The following is a 17,993-nucleotide window of genomic DNA, read 5'->3' on the forward strand; positions in this document are numbered from 1 at the left end:
TATTCAGGATATTAGACTGCCCAGTACAATATTATATATCATCATAAAACATCTAGGAGGAAGGCAGGCAGCTGGTATAGGTCTTTTGAACTGTGACCTTGTCCAACACTAAGTCTTTGGATTATAACTAACCAAGAGAATTTTATTTTTCTACAGGATTACATCTCACTAGACTACGTTTTGCTCTCCACGGTTGTCCAGTTGCCATTATATTAATGGACATGCACAGTTAAGATCAATTCATGTTAACTAACTTGAAGTTATTTTACAATGTATTTAACAAAATATATTTTATACACATATATATACACACATGCTACATTATATATACATATATACACACACACACTTATTTTCTGAAAAGAAAATTAAAAAAGAGATTGAGGTTATTCAAATATTCCCCCTTTTGGAAAACATGTAGGCACAGCTTTTAAATTTTCCCCTATGATATTAAATACGCCTTTCTGGTAACGATGTTGCAGCATGTGCACGTTTCTAGCTAAAACCTCTCATTAGTATCTCCCAACCTATAATACATGAAGTATTTTAACGCTTGCTCAAACAGAAAGAAGATTGCTGTTGTTGTAGACGAACATGAAAACCTCAATTCTTACAGGGCGTCCAACTAATTTAAGGCACTCGTCTGGGATGAAATTCCGTAGAAGAGACATATTCTTACGAGTCCATCAATAACATTTCAGAAAGAAACGAAAGGGAGTGCGAGTAGCAATTTACTTGTTGAAGAGCACCACCACACCCCGCTTCAGAATGTTACGTGTATCTCATTTGTAGATCGAAATGCAGGTCTGTAAAATTACAGGTGACCTACAGGACTCGTTTTCTCAGTCCGTAGATTTTTATGTACCATCATATGAAGACCGATTTATTACAAATTGCCAACGGATTATCAAAAGATAAGGCACAGATTCACAATTTACAGTAATTATCTAACCATACACATTTCATTCGAAAACTCCCTCTGTTTTGTTTGAAGCCTCACACACAAACGCAGCGATAATTTCACCAAACGTGCGATAAATACAAAGGAACTGTAAAATATAATGATACAAAGCTGCCCAAAGCTCTGAAAATGTACGCGATATTAAACTAATCTGCAACAAGCCTCGTTTTGTTCAAAGTTGTTATTCGTTAAACTTATCTTACATACCTCGCAAATGATGACCGAAACAAGATATCTCGAAACCTGTCTGTAAGCGGTGATCAACAACCCAACCCTTGAAAACACCTGGGCAGGTAGCAAAGTCTCGCACTGATTGGATGTAAGCTATATCATTCAATTTTAAACCCGCCCCTTCTATTGAAACTGCTCTAACTGGTATTGCGGCTTTAGGTCTTTGTTGGTGTCTCATTTCATGTGTTAGTTCATCCAGCCAGCAGCAGGCGAGATATAATCTATGACAAAAAATTCAGTGGGTCAAGACTGGCCAACCAATGCAACCTGCTCGTTTTGGGTATACACGTTAGGAAAACTGCTGACATTTTATTTTCTCATTAATTTTATGTCTGCATTGTACAGAACAAAACACCCCTATTTTCACACTGATCAGATATGCATACGGAAGGTGAAAATATCATCATCTGTAATGGTATTCATCAATGATCATTTCTACTTTTTTCTTGCTGAAGCAATTGCTATTATATAGTTGATTTATCATAACGTTTTTCAGTTATAATTTTTATGCATTATGAAGGGCCTCATTGTTTTAGGAAACGAGTTTTATTAAAGACAATTCTGTATTGAACAAATACAGTACTTTTGCAAAGAGCAATATAATACTTTGAAGAGTTAATGTCATCACTGCTGCTTCAGGTAATCCATTTTAAAAATATTTGCGTAAAAATAAGCCTTTGTCTATGCAGATGATGCCTTCATTTGATTACTGAGGCTTACCACCCCACGTCTACCCCGATTAACTTTTTTGTTCTTCGTCTTCTTTTTCGAAATACCCGGACCAGTCTTCTCCATACACCTCAGTCCTGCACCTCCTACTCAGTAAAACCCTTTTCCTTCAGATCTTATTTTAGTTTTATTCATCCACCTCCGCTTTGACCTCACTTGCTTTCTCTTTTCCTGTTCTTCTATTTCCATCATTCTTTTGCCCACATATTCATTGCCTTTCCTCATCCTATCCATACCAATTCTACATACTTTCCCGTACGTTCTCAGACATATCCCACTTTTGTTGTACTTCTGTTTCATTTTTTATTCTGTCCTTTTTTCCAACTCAACAAATTTATCTCAACATTCTCACTTCAGTCACATCTAACCTCTTCTCCTGCGTTCCCTCACGTCATTGACCTACCATAATTAAGTTTGGACAAAGTATTGTATGAGGAGCAAGTCTCCGTTTTAGGCATTCCCTTTGCTTTCACACAAACATTGAATCACGTATTTGCGTCTGTTTTGATAACTAAACGTTCTTCAATATTAGCAATAACAAAAAAGCTTGTGGAATTCAATACCTATAAACACTTATCAATATTAGTAATAATAATAAAACTTGCAGAATTTTATAAACACTAATCATGGATAAAATATTATATACATGCAGAACAGTCAAGAAATAATGGAATATTTTACCTAAAAGTAAAGTGGGGAAGATTCAGCGCGGAGAACAATGCAAATATGGAGAGAGTGAGTAAAGACAGACCAAAAATAAGAAAAATAAACTAGAGTTATAAGTTTTTTATAATCCAATAAATATTTTGTATCCCCAGGATGGTGTGCATTTTAATCTACTGTTACAAATATGAAAAGTCTTTATTATGTAAAGAATTCTCTTTTTTTTCAAAATAAAACATTTTTTGAAGAAGTGTAAGATAAAGAGAACTATATTTAAAAAGATAGCTTGATTGTCATTTTACTACACCCGTCTCCCCTTATAATAAAGTCATTTAAATTGCAACACAAGCTCTAAGTGTAGAAGGAGTGTGGGTGTGTAGAGGGACAAACAGTACATGGTAGGTAATATGACACGGGCAGTCTAAGTCTAATGAAATACAATTTTTTATGAACTCTGCTGGGACTTTTCAGGGCAGGTTTACAATATATTAGTTCAATTTTCATAGTTAATTTCTTACATTCATGTATTAATTAAGAGTATGGATGGTTGCTGTTATCTGCAATATATATAGATTACAATTTATAAACACATATCAGAAGCAAGACACAGAGGCATATTACATAAAAGTATTTTTCAATAGAAAGAAATGTATTGTAAAATATAAAAAAAAACATATTTCAAATACATTTGAAGAATATCTGTAATACAGTGCAATTTGTATTTACCAGTCACATGAATACACTTGTCTGGTCAGCACAGTGGCAACATTTGATTTGCTTGTTGTCTATCATGGTCACTTTCTGTGCAGAATGTTAATGTTTTCTCCATGCGGATTACCTCTTGGTACTCAAGTTAAATTCTGTATTTATTGTGGTTGTGTGCATAAGGGTTTCCTGTGATAGGTTGCTTCATGCTTTGCCTAGAATGCTTTCTTATCCCTGATCTTATATTTGTATAGTTAAACATCGATTTAGCTTGCACTTGCACACATAAAATACTAGAATATCGAAACATTAAAAACATGAAAATTGTTGAAGTTACCATATGTGTGTGACACCTGACATTCCCACTTACTGTAGTTGCATCCACATGCTGTTCTGGTTGGTGTTTTGGGAGCACATGAGGTCTCTGCGTATTTGCTACTTGGTCCATAATCAAAAAGTACTAAAAAGATGGGTGTCAGTTATTTGTGAAAATAAAATGAAACGTAAGTGTATTTCATCACTTCATATGCAATTCAATCACACAAATACCATTTCTAGCTCATCTGTTTTTTTTGGATTTTACATTATTGAATGAGGTGAAAAGTCAAATTTATGTAACAGTTTGGCTAATTCAAGCAGTATTCTTTTCTTTGTATTGCCCAACTGGGACCCATCACTTCAAAGTGCACTACAAATTGCATCTCCCATTTGTCCAATAGAATGTTTGGATGGCAAACATTAGAGACAACCTAGAAATCAAGATGAAGCCTTAGGTCAACCAGAAGAGCTTTACTGAATGCATACACCCAAGAACCTCCTGGCTTTAGGAAGACACAGGAACAAGGCAGTTAAAGGCAAATACATCACTAACTGGTTTAATTTGTGTACACAACATTGGTCCTATGTTCTTGTTGTGTTCTCACGGTGATATTCAAATTCAAATTTATAGCTCTTTTTTTGCACACAGATAAAGTAGCTCAAAATATCTAGCTAAGTTCCCATTTTCTCTGTTATTTGAATGTTAAGAGCTTCACTGCTTGATCTAAAATACGAGTGTTTGTGGGCTAGCAGTTGGCAATACATTTATTTTTCAGAGGGAGTGCACCACGTACAAAACACAACAGCATCGGGTTCTACCTCAGTAGTCTATTTTCAAACAAGAAAAACCTCCCAGTTTTTAAGGATTTACAGGAATCATTAAAGCAGTCCTTGTAGTGATTGTTTTAAATCACTGCATCTTCAAAGTGATTAATTAAAGCACTAAAGTGTAAGCATTAACAATTACAAAGCAGTAGCTCTAACAGCGTCAGAACTTCTGAGTGATGCCCAAAATAAACTACATGAGCATTACTAGTCATGTCATTCACAGAAAAGTGTGTATAAAGAGCTGTGGCGGTGAACACAGCCAACAGAAACAGCATTTTGGCGAATAAGTAGGCAGGATATGTCACCAAGGAAAACACATCCAGGCTTGTGTACTCATTCTCCTTTTATTTACTTTCAATTAAAAAAACATCATTTTCATTTGGTCTGGTTTATTTGGGGCAAATATGTGAAAATGTTTGAATTAATAAATTAGCACAGTCTTTTATATCTTTTTTGCACACTTTAATCAGTTTTTGATGGTCTTTTAAAATAACATTCCAAAACGTTTTTATTAGAGTTCCTGGATTAAAGGGTGTCAGAGTCTAATCATAATCATATAACAGTAAGTGCTCTGCACCACACCACAGCAACAATGTTTTCTATTTTTATTTTTTATCAGTGCATTATCAGACATAAGTGAAACTTCAGGCTTCACCATTTCCAGGTTTATTATTTTACTTTTAAGTATCTTCTTAATTTATTGACATTAAAGGTTCATTGCAAGACACTAATTACTGATCAGTAAAACATATAGTATTATATTTTATTCCAATACTCCTTATCATAACACTAATTCAGGTTCTCGCTATACAATGTTCATTATGTAGTACAGTAGCTTTGCATGTGGTTTTACTACTCGTACAGCTATTAAAAGATTACAGTTTATTGGGATTCCAATAATGTCATAAATAAGTGAATACTTTTTTTCCAAGAAGACTTAAGCAATGGACATTCCCTAAACATGTGAAAGTGTTTTCTTGTCATGGATCCATTTTTAACAGCGTAATTTGAGAGAAATGTGCAGGATATACAATTTTGAGTTGAATTTGACCAGACTGAGGAAGAATGTACTTCATCTGGGGTTCACCTCCATTAATTATTTGGTAATAAAACTAAGAGAGTTTTATTACCAGATAATCTAAATTTCTACACTACTTACACTACTTAGATGTTTGTTGTTTTGAACACAGAGCAATAGTTTTGAAATTCTATCTGGATCTGTGCTGCAACTTGAAAGTAGAATTTCCACATTAAATACTAAGGAAAGATTACATAATGTAACAAGATTTATTTTCTGTCTCTAGCTTGCATGTAATAAAATAAATATTGTGATGAATGCACCAATCACCAATCTTATTGAAAACATGCAAGTGCATTATTAATATACTCATTTTAGATATGGTGGAAAGAATAAGGGGGATGTGTAGGACTCTAGTAACTACAGTGGGATAAAATTGATGAGCCACAGCATGAAGTTATGGGAAAGAGTAGTGGAAGCTAGGTTAAGAAGTGAGGTGATGATTAGTGAGCAGCAGTATGGTTTCATGCCAAGAAAGGGCACCACCGATGTGATGTTTGCTCTGAGGGTGTTGATGGAGAAGTATAGAGAAGGCCAGAAGGAGTTGCATTGTGTCTTTGTGGACCTGGAGAAAGCATATGACAGGGTGCCTTGAGAGGAGTTCTGGTATTGTATGAGGAAGTCGGGAGTGGCAGAGAAGTATATAAGAGTTGTACAGGATATGTACGAGGGAAGTGTGATTGTAATGATGTCTGCGGTAGGAGTGACAGATGCATTCAAGGTGGAAGTGGGATTACATCAGGGTCGGCTCTGAGCCCTTTCATATTTGTAATGGTGATGGACAGGTTGACAGACGAGATTAGAGAGGAGTCCCCGTGGACTATGATGTTTGCTGATGACATTGTGATCTGTAGCGATAGTAGAGAGCAGGTTGAGGAGACCCTGGAGAGGTGGAGATATGCTCTAGAGAGAAGAGGAATGAAGGTCAGTAGGAACAAGACAGAATACATGTGTGTAAATGAGAGGGAGATCAGTGGAATGGTGAGGATGCAAGGAGTAGAGTTGGTGAAGGTGGATGAGTTTAAATACTTGGGATCAACAGTACAGAGTAATGGGGATTGTGGAAGAGAGGTGAAAAAGAGAGTGCAGGCAGGGTGGAATGGGTGGAGAAGAGTGTCAAGAGTGATTTGTGACAGACGGATGTCAGCAAGACTGAAAGGGAAGGTCTACAGGACGGTAGTGAGACCAGCTATGTTATATGGGATGGAGACGGTGGCACTGACCAGAAAGCAGGAGACAGAGCTGGAGGTGGCAGAGTTAAAGATGGTAAGATTTGCATTGGGTGTGACGAGGATGGACAGGATTAGAAATGAGTACATTAGAGGGTCAGCTCTGGTTGGGCGGTTGGGAGACAAAGTCAGAGAGGCAAGATTGCTCTGGTTTGGACATGTGCAGAGGAGAGATGTTGAGTATATTGGGAGAAGGATGTTAAGGATAGAGCTGCCAGGCAAGAGAAAAAGAGGAAGGCCTAAGAGAAGGTTTATGGATGTGGTGAGACAGGACATGCAGGTGATGGGTGTAACAGAACAAGATTCAGAGGACAGAAAGATATGGAAGAAGATGATCTGCTGTGGCAACCCCTAACGGGAGCAGCCAAAAGAAGAAGGTATGGTGGAAAGATACGATTGCCTTTAAAGGGTGCAACTAATGAGAATTACTCTGCATTCAAGTATTTCCTATGCTACCTGAGTGCTGAATGACTGGTTTTCTACTTAGTAGTCTGTAGTAGGTGGTAATTGGTGCTCAGACCAAAGCATATATGAATGAAGAAATGCATGATGTTCTCATCTAATGCTAGCACTAGCCAACAAGTACAAGTTAATTGCTAATGCATACTCCCCATAAGGTCATATTATGTATTTACATTTCCCAGGAGTAACCTGAAGTCTAGCAAATGCAATGGCGCATCATGCTTTAGGCATCATGTTTTTTCTTAATTTTTCCTTTCCAATCAAAGTAATACTGTATATGTAGAAGCAGGGAGGCAGAGGCACCCTCAGCCCCAAAGAAGGCACTCGGAGTCTCAAGACAGGCAGCTGAATAAAGATTTATTGTACGGTGCACATGCAGTCTCACTTCTGATGGAATGAGCGCCCAGCCATGGGCAACTCTTACAATTACTACAATTCTTATCATACAAGTCATTATTAATCCTCATCTGACTCCTAACATTCCACTGTTCTATTCCTGCCTCTAATTGATTCCACTAATATTTCTTAAAATCAAAATCCCCTCTGTCCATCATGTCTGTCTGACAAGGCTTATCTTTACTCCCTACTAGCTCAGCAGTTGCCACCAATATTTATAGTTAGAAAGTTCACATTCCCTCTCTAAAAGAAGGGGGGCATCCTTCCCAGTTCTCCTGCATATCTAACCTTTGGCATATTAAATATTGGTGGTTTCTAGCTTATACAGAATAATAAAAACATACAATACTTACTTTCTCATGCGTTTATAATACTTCTATAGTATGTGTAGATTACCAATTTTAAGTAAACACTTTTCTATATGTACAGTAATTTGTGTTAATTTTTTAAAAGAATGGCTTGTTGATACAAACTATATTGGGATAAACTTCAAATTAAACACTTTGGAAGGATAGTAATTTTAATAACATTGATTTTCCTGGTTTGTTTAACACACTACAACAGGCTATTTGAGTTTGCACATATTTTCATTTTTGTCCTACTTGTTTATTTTTACTACTGTAATATACAGTATATGACATTTTTCATAAAAACCGTGCATCTTCTTTAGAGATGTTAATGAGTGAAGTGAGGTACAATAGCATATCTTTCTTTTAAAGTTTGTTTCAGATCATGGCCATCCAAATGAAAGTCACCTTTATCCAGTCTTTAATTTCTGCAGTTCATAACTTAATTCAAACAGTTGTATGATGTTAGTATTCCTCAAATGACATTTTCTCCTCCTTGAAAGCTGAAAGTGTTTGTATACTGAACCTTCCAGAAAATAAGTCTTAGGTACTTTTGGGGGGGGGAAAAAATACAAAAAAATGACCATCCACAGCCAATAAGGCAAGAGCTCATCAAATCAAGTCTCCTAGTCCATTAACACGCCCCTTTGTGACATGCAAGTAACCGCACACAAGTAAAATCCCCACCCTAATTTATTCAAAAATGTTCAGCCAAGTTGGCAATCTATGATTTTTGACATTTGAAGCCTACTCCCATTTTACATTTCACAACATAGTTTTAAATAGTATGCAGTTGTTGATTATAAATAATTATTATTATTATAATATTATTAATAATATAATAATATTAGAATTTAGAATGCTATGAGAATTTAAATATAGACTATACCAATTAAGGCAGAGGAAATCATATTAAAAAGATAATTAGGGTAAGTAATAATGGCAGTAAAGATAAATTTGCACTGATGAAGAATAAAAAATATAAAAATGGTACAAAGTAAACTTCTAAAAATCATAAAGTAAGACATAAAACATATACTGTACTTGATGCATAAATTTACAGCTGCATACATTATTAATTTATTTTTTTTATATAGCTGATGTGTTGAGATCGTATTAGTTTCTCTATGTTCGTAGTAAGAATTTATGTGACTTAATTTGTGTGATTTAAATAATTTGTGTGAATTTCTTTTTTGAAGATCCGAAAATTAAACTCTTCATTTAGTTAATGTTTATGTATTTATATTTTGTAGAGATCAAGGTGGGGTGATCTTGAACATTTATTATCAAGTTTGGAGTTTATGATAGCATTGGAAATATTACATTTGACAAAGGCAATGGGCTCTTACTGAAAATTCAGCAGCTGATTCATAAATAACTATAAGCACTAACGAGACAAAAATAATATCTTAAATATACAGTGGATTCAGAAAATATTCAGGCCCCTTTACTTTTTGCACAATTTATCATGTTGCAGATTTAATCTTAAATAGATAAATCTGCAATTTTTCAATCTACACTCAAAAACCCAAAACGGCAAAGTGAAAAATATGTTTTCAGAAAGATTTGCAAACTTATTAAAAATCAAAAACTGAAATCTCTCATTTATATAAGTATTCAGACCCTTTGCTATAGTACTCCAAAATGTGACCAAGTGCATCCTGTTTCCTTTAATTATTCTTGCAGTGTGTCTAGAAGATGAATGAAGTCCATCTGTGGCAAACTGAATCAATTACAGACATAGTTCAGCAAAAGTCACACGGCTGTATACATAAGGTCTCACAATTAACACTACATGTCAGGACAAAAATCAAGCCATGAAGATCAGACAATCAAAGAATGCTCTGTAGAGCTCCACAGTAAAATTGTGGTGAAGCATGGAGCAAGGGAATAAAACAATTTCTAAAGCTCCCAGTGTTCCCAGGAGCACAATGGCTTCAATCACTGTAAAATAGAAGACATCTTGAACCACCAGGACTCTTCCTACAGTTGGCCATCCAGCTATAGTGAGTAACCAAGCAGCAAGGCCTTGGTCAGGGTGAACACACGAACACGATGGTCACTCTAACAGAGCTTCAGAAATCCCCTGCTGAGATGGCAGAACCTGTCAGGAGGAAAACAATTTAAGCAGCACTCCATCAATAAGCCATTAACAGCAGAGTGGCTAGATGGAAGCCACTCTTGAGTAAAAGGCATATGACAGCTTAAAGAACTCTTAGCACAACTGGAAAAAGATTCTCTGGTCTGATGAAACAAAAATTAAACTTTTTGGGCAGAACTCCAAGCACAATGTTTCGCAAAAATCGGGCACTGTTCATCAACTGACTAATAAAAGGCTATTGGTAACAACATCATGTAATGGGGGTGCTCCTCAGTGGCAGGTACTGGCAGACTGGTTAGAATTGAGAGAAGGATAAAATCAGCTAAACACAGGGAGGTCTTTGAAGAACGTGAACGTGGCTTCAGGCTGGATGGTTCACTTTATAGCACTACAATGACCTAAAACATACGGCCAAGACATAACTGGAGTGGTTTCAGGAAAGTCTAACTGTCCTTGAGTGCCCAGCAAAAGCCCAGCCTTTAAACCCCACAGAACATCTGTAGAGAGACCTGAAGATGGCAGTTTACAGACTCTTCCCATTCAGTATAAAGGAGTCTCAGAGGATCTGCCAGGAAGAATGGAATAAAATGCCCTAATCCAGGTGTGCACATATTGTTTTCCTTTCTTTCCCATTAAGTACAAATTCTCACTTATGTGGTTAAACAACAGCAGATGCAGAACTGAAAAAATAAGCTAAAATTCGATCTGGCTCTAGAGGATGAATGATACAAAGATCAATGCTTTCCAAACAGAGATCCATATGATTAGCAAAAGGCATTAACTTTAATGGTTAGACAAAAAAGCCAAGCAAAAAAAAAAAAATCACACATGATTTGCAAACTGGTCAAAACATGAATAAAAACATTTTATTTGCATCTTAAAAAAAAATAAAATTGATAGAATATAATTTCAGCTGCAAAATAATTTCCAGTATTTTACATAATGACACTTTTGGTAGTGTCCTTAAAGATCACTGGCATATAAAATATCTCACTATTTAAGCTCCAACTCAAGAACAACAAACTACAGTATAATGGTAATTTCCCAGAGCCTTTGAATGACTACACAGCACATACAACTTACACCATAAATGCATAATGTCTTCCATATTAAAGCTCAATATATTAAACATCATATGGTTAAATCAGTGGTGCAGGTTAATGAACTTTTGTAAATTTCATTTTTAATAAATTCCTGAATGTAAAAAAATGTAATTTGTACATTAGACCTGAGCATTCAATAACACATTATGCTATTTACAAATAAGGTACAAGTAAATTTTACTTGGATACCACACACTAATCCTGTTAAATCTGACTTTAATAAAGATGTTTGCAAAACATAGCAAGACAAACATGGCATTTCCGATTATCACTGCAGCTGGACATCAAACATGATCCCCCCATCATACTATTTTTTTATACATTTTTTATACATATGTGTACATATACTTAATACAACAAAACCTAGAAGTTTACTGTAGATGTTGTACAAGTTTGTCATCATGCCTTACATACAGTATATGATGAATATGCATCCATTTTCACAGTGAAAGAAGAAATTCCTTATCTATGAAAAACATTTTCTAATAAGCAGAATGGCAATAAAACAGTTCTGGTGTCTAATCACTCAATATTGCCTCTTTTACCTGTAAAATTCTCTTGTTCTACATCTGACCAAGCATAAGTAATCTGGAAGTGAAGCTTTTTTTCAGGTTGAATACAATTACACTGTTTGAACTATTTTTCCAATAAAGTAACAGAATATTTTATTATATGGCAACCCTAAATAGTAAAAAGTGTAATAATTGTTATTACAAATATATTTTGGTTTGTAAACATGTCAGTTTAAAAACTGAAATCATTAATCAACATCTTCTAATTTTTTGCATGTTCATGTAGTTTTTATTTTTAGTAAACTATAGTAAGGTAAAAACAACACTTCAAATGGGGTTTTATATATACATACATATATATAAAATATAATATATAATATAATATACTGTAACTCTTACATATTTAGTTTAACAGCAAGGGCCTCTGTAAGATTATTTGTTAATCAAACAAAAATTATTTTAAGTAGTTGAGGTTTTATGCAAAAACTGTAATTTATTAACAAGAACTTAATATAGCATGTACTCTGTGTTTACTAGTAAAACTGTACATAAAGCACAAATTTACACAGACTCTTCAGTTTGACAGGTTCTGGTAGTCTGCAATTTGCTTACTGTTGATCATTTTAATTATCAGTAGCCATCATTCCAGTCCATAACTTTATCATATTCTTGAATTTTTTGTTTGATATGGGATAATTTATTTTTCAGATATTCACACCGCTCTTTTTTCTCCAAGAATGAAGGATCCTATTAAAAAATAATAGTAAAAAAGTAAACTGTAAATAAAAGCAAACATATATATAGCACTATTATTGAAAAAAGCTTAATTTGTGCAATACTCTGCTCCATAATTATGCCTGAATGTGTGATTTCTGAATCGACAAATAAATTATAAAAACAAATATGATTTTTTTCTCGTACCTGGTCAGTTTAGGATACACAAACAGAGCAAAAAAATGTGACTCTTCTTTTACAAATTTAAAACAACACTGAACGGGAATGTAGGCAGAAAATGGCTCTAGTTTATCTAGGTATTCTAGAAATCAAGGTTTTTTTTTAATTTCTAATTAAACTTTTCAAAATATCTTTTAACCTAACAATGCAATAATTTCTTAAAATAATAATTACAATAATTTCTGACTTTCCCCTTGGAATCAATATAAAATACATGCATTAACTATGATGAAAAATTGGCAGCATTCAGTAATATGTATTATTGACTGTTTAAAGCATCCTTACATATATTAGATTTTTACACTACTTACATTTTTTTTTCTTTGAAATTCTTCAAGAATTTTATTAATTCGTTCATGCTCCTAAAAGAAAGTATATAGAAGAGTGCATCAATAGTTGTCATTATTATTGTTTTTAATTGATTTTTCCTGGTAAGAACTGAGGAACCAACATACTCAGCTAGGCTGATCAAACTTCTCTATCCCCCAACAACTTCCTTCAATCCTTCCTATGAAATGCCCATATGCTCCCAAGATGGACAAGAGATGCAAACCCTCCAATATGTTCTGTGTCTCTTGGTCTTGTCTAATTGTATACCTCCTGTGGAAAACACCCAGATAGCATCCTAATTACATGCCCAGACCAACTCAACTGTCTCAATGCTATCTGTAGAAACAGTGGTCCTACTCCACGGTCCTTCCACATATACAGTATCACAGAGCTCCTCACTCTGTCACAAGAACTTAGCTCAGCAACCCTTCACAGGAACCATAATTGTGCTGCTTTTACTTGAAATCTTATTCTTTTTAATCACTATACTGACAAATCAACAGCTTTTTTCATAGACTCCGCTCTTGCTTGACCACTACATTCTGGTTCTTCTTTACCAATTCACTGATTACTTCTATTGTCTCTTTTACAATTACTTACAAACAAGACCCTGAGGTACTTTGAACTCAACCTAGAACGGCCCCTCACCACTTATTAGAGGGGAACAAACCACCCTTCTCCAAGACAGAACTATAAACTAGTTCTCATCCCAAGCACATCACACTCAGCTGCAAGCCAGAGATCTTTCTAATAAAGTTAAGAGGATATCATCATCTTCACACAACAGGGGGGTACGCTCTAAGGTCCCAAAAGGAAATACCCTCCAAACATCGGCTACAACTTGACATCCTATCCATGATAATCATAAAAAGGAGAGTATATAAGATGTAATGTTGGTGGAGCTCAACAATCACACTAACAGACCTTAGTCAACACCATGTATGCAACCACAGATCTCACTCTACCAATCTGGAGACTGAATGGTCCTGTGTAGCATCTCTGGAATCATGTAACAAACTAATCAGAAGGTAAAAATACAGTGTGGTGCAGGGAAATGGGAAATTTTGGAACTAGGTGTTGGCGACCCTTGGGTGTTGGCAGTTATTTGGGACCAATGCGACCTCATTTAGAACCCCTTGCCTTTAGCAGTGGAGTGGTGCGCAACGAGCGTTCGCTGTGAAAGCCTTTAATAATAGTGGTTAAAGGGCAAAGGGAATTTCAGCATCATTACCAGTTAGGACATCATGATCATGTCCCGTCTGCTCATGCAATTACAACAAGACCGTGTAATTTCGAAGAAATAGGTTCAGCCTTAAAAAATAAGCCCCCAGGTGGAGCCACTTCGCATACTGCCCAATAATCGATGGCAGCTATTCAACGATTGTTTGGAAGAAATGTCATTTCATACAACAGTAACATTCCATGGCCTCCGAGATCCCCAGATCTCACGGTTTATGATTTTTTTTCTGTAGGGACATCTTAAAAGCCAAGTGTACCGCACATGTCCTGCAATCATTGCTGAACTAAAAAGGAAGGCTGAAGAGACAATTGCTGGCATTCCCCTTGACATGTTAAGTTGAGCAATGCAAAATTTCCACAAAAGCCTGTCAGAATGTGTACGAAGAAATGGACAACACCTTCATGATGTTTTCTTTAAAACATACAAAGAATATTGATTACCATCATTAATTGCATTTCCTGTACAATACATTTCATCATTAAATGTATTTTGTAATGTGTTTATTCATACATTGAATGTCAATTGAAAATTTCCCGTTTTCCTGTGCCACTCTGTATATTTGCAAATGGTCAAAAAACTCTGTAAGGTGGAAACGCCTGGTTTAGCAAACAGAAAATTTGTGAAGCTGCTAGATTGAATTCTCTCCATGTGCGCTATCATGTTGAAGACAGCTGAGAGGGTTTCTAGATATTACACATAATACCTGAGAAGTCACGAGCCACATGCTCAAACTGTAAGACAGATTTGATAAGCACAGCAACAGCCTTGTCAAAGTGACTGTACAACCACACAAGGTGTCCACATTTTTGAACGAGAAGCGTTCTTGTCTACATCTTCCAATTCAAACTGTCAACAAGTTGACAAGGGTCATATGAGATTAAAAAAAAGAAAATTAGTTCCAAACAGCCCATACCTCACTCTAACAAATTCAAACAGGTTTGACTTTTGTCTTTAGTCATTGGGATGGGCTTGTGTACAAGACAGGAGACAACCAATGAATGCTCATCAGGATGTACAGTATAATGCATATAACGCAGTGATTAGGAATAAGGAAGAGAAACACATCTTTCTGATGTCCTGTATTTTACATATCTTGACAGAATGGGCAAAAAAAGTGGTGAAGATTGCGGCTGAACTCTGCATACCTGCAAACCCTTAACATAGCACTGGCTTCCTCAGTTAGTACGTTTTTGGCTTTTCACAAAAGGGGCAAGCACGGCTGAGTTGTAAAGTTGGTTATGCGATTGCTAAATGTGACACATCCAGAAATTTTCATTCATGTAAAATTACAAGGTCTGGTGAGGAGATCAGCAACTGCAGTTGACAAGTCTGATATGCCCCACAACAAAGTGGCAGAATGTGACACTGGCTTCAGTCATAGTGATCGGAGCTCAGGAGACAAAAAGAGAGATAAAGAACTAATGGTATAATTTTCCTCTGAGGGAGGCATGGTGGCGCATTGGTTAGTACAGTTGCCTCACAGCTCAGGTCACATTTCTAGCAACAATCAGATTAACATTGTTGTCAGATGCCCTAGCCCTCAAAAACACCTAAAAGACCATTGCACCATTATAAACTCATCAAACTAATTCTCACTGGCTACAATGCATTTCGCATGGTATGGTAATATAAGCAAATATAAGAATAAACAGTCTGTTTTCTTTGCTTGAACGAATCTGCGTTCAAATCATATATGTGACTGAACATGTGCAACTGTGTGTTTAATTCAATACAACATTCCAATATTGCTGTACTCAATTTATATTTTTTTCTTTTAAAAGATGCCTCATTCATGGTCAAGTACCACGTTGCATCAGTCTTTCTATTTTTACAAAGAAAGCCCACAATTTTTTCTTGCATCTGTATTCATTGTCATGTCTGCAATTGCTGTGAAAATATTGAGAGTAAACTGCTGTATGTGCCACTTTGCATGTTCTCACTTCCTCATGTCAAATTCATGCTGGATGTGTACTTCATATTCCATAATGTGTGGGGAGAAAAAAAAACAATACAATGCCATGTCACACTGAGTTTATATAATTTTTTTTACCTAACTGAAATAATTAGCGCACCAACAGTTTGAGTGACGGTATATTCTGAAGACAGACCACGATTCACATCTGGGAATGTTCTGTGATGTCAGTAACAGTTGCAGGAGAGGATTTGTCAAAGTAAAAAAATATGCAAATGCCACCAATTATATTATTTTATTTTAATTAGTTCTTGAGGCTGCAGTTATAATTCCAGTTGAGTTTTTTTAAGCCCAGCTCTTACTACTACTTATCTACTACTACTTGATAAAAGCCTAATCACTGTGTGTTAAATGTGAAACAATTTTATAATTAATGATATAAAATATTGCTTCAATAACAGCTTTAAAAAAGGCTTTTAAGAAAGGCAAAAACAAAAACATTAAAATACTGCAGTGATAATAATAATTCTTTGCATTTATATAGCGCTTTTCTCACTGATAACAGAAATAAAATTCAGGGAAAATAAATATACTTTAATATTCAATGAATACTAATAATTTGATTTTCTGAGTGCCATTTGGGTTAAGAGCAACAGTAAAATATTCACCACAAACACTGCATCAGTTAAAATTTTATGAATGAAACCAACCATTTTGTTTTCAGAAAAATGAGGCAGCTTTTTCACCATAGCATCCAGTTCTGCGATTTTCTTGCTCATTGCTTGGACCTCTGCATTAAGTTCTTTATACTCAGAGTACTGATCATTGAACACAGCTTTATAACGATCTCGCTCTTCAGTACTATGAATGGTGGGGTATTTTCTGTTAGGAGACAGAGAAGATCAGCATTAGGACAGAAACAAAATTTTAATAGGTAAATTTCTAGACAGACTACTCAGTCATCTGTTGGGTGTACTGTCTTGTTTAAGAAAAGAACTAGCCGTCCCCTGCGGCTCCACCCACGCAGTAGTGAAACAGGACAGTGAGGAAGGCCCTGCCCAGTTCTCCACTCCTGAAATCACGCTTCCCCCTCCCCTCGGCCTACAGCCTCTGTCTCGGATTAGAGCGAATATATCACTCCTGCAAGCAAACTATGATTCTTATCGTGATGAAAGAAGTTGCAAAATCAACTGGAATGTTCAAGCAAATTATAAAAAACAATCCAATCTAAATCCATTGAGTAGTTCTCTCGTTCGCTAGCTAAGCGGAGGTAAGGTAAGCCCCGAGGCTTGCGGTCCGCTACAAGTCTCTCGGATTTGAGCAAATAAATTGGTACTGCAAGCAAACTATGATACATAACGTAATGAGAGAAGTCGCAAAATCAACCGGAATGTTCAAGCAAATTATAGAAAAAATCCTGATCTAAATCCGTTAAGAAGTTCTCTTGTGAAAAACGGACAGACATATAGACAGACAGATGTTGGATTTTATATATATTGAGATGATACTGCAGAGATGTAACTGAAATGTGTAAAAAGTTAAGTTTCTGTTAATAAACATGAAGGTAGAATACCCTAATAAACAACAAGCATAAACTACATAAAAAACTCGAAAACCTCAAAAAAATCTTTTAACTGAATGTTGCAATTGTGGAATCATCTGTAAAATCTCATTTTAGTGTCAGTTTTACTAAACTAATCCAAAGTAAAATTTGCGTGTTTGTGATGCTGTGACTTGAGAGTAGTGATGAACAAAACTACACCCCCCCTCCCCCCCACAGAGACAAAGAAGCACACAGATGTATGGACATACACCTTTCCAAAAATGCTCAAAACATGTTTTCAAAATATTAAAATGTGTTTCTTCAGTTGAAAAGTTAAATTTGCTTGTTTTT

General features: G+C 35.6%; 2 protein-coding genes across 5 annotated transcripts in view; both read right to left on the reverse strand.

Moving 5' to 3' along the window:
• The window catches only part of oclnb (occludin b), a 169,369-nt gene that overhangs the window by 61,110 nt on the left and 90,266 nt on the right, over positions 1 to 17,993 (reverse strand). The window contains exon 1 of one of the 2 annotated variants that reach the window (XM_028792861.2): positions 1,169 to 1,257. The exons of the other annotated variant lie outside the window; for it this stretch is intronic. The gene's annotated coding sequence lies outside the window, so the exon portion shown is untranslated. Of the gene's footprint in view, positions 1 to 1,168; positions 1,258 to 17,993 lie in introns of those variants that run through there. 2 annotated transcript variants of the gene reach the window in all.
• LOC114644881 (MARVEL domain-containing protein 2) overlaps positions 10,893 to 17,993 on the reverse strand; it is a 200,636-nt gene continuing 193,535 nt past the window's right edge. For all 3 annotated transcript variants that reach the window (XM_051930099.1, XM_051930098.1, XM_051930100.1), the window contains 3 exons: positions 16,810 to 16,981; positions 12,929 to 12,979; positions 10,893 to 12,410 (listed from right to left, as the gene is read on the reverse strand). In XM_051930099.1, coding sequence (XP_051786059.1) covers positions 12,294 to 12,410; positions 12,929 to 12,979; positions 16,810 to 16,981 — 340 coding nt within the window. In that variant the 3' untranslated portion in view covers positions 10,893 to 12,293. The remainder of the gene's footprint in view (positions 12,411 to 12,928; positions 12,980 to 16,809; positions 16,982 to 17,993) is intronic.

This window comes from Erpetoichthys calabaricus, chromosome 7 (genome assembly GCF_900747795.2).
Source record: "Erpetoichthys calabaricus chromosome 7, fErpCal1.3, whole genome shotgun sequence".
Lineage (NCBI taxonomy): Eukaryota > Metazoa > Chordata > Cladistia > Polypteriformes > Polypteridae > Erpetoichthys > Erpetoichthys calabaricus.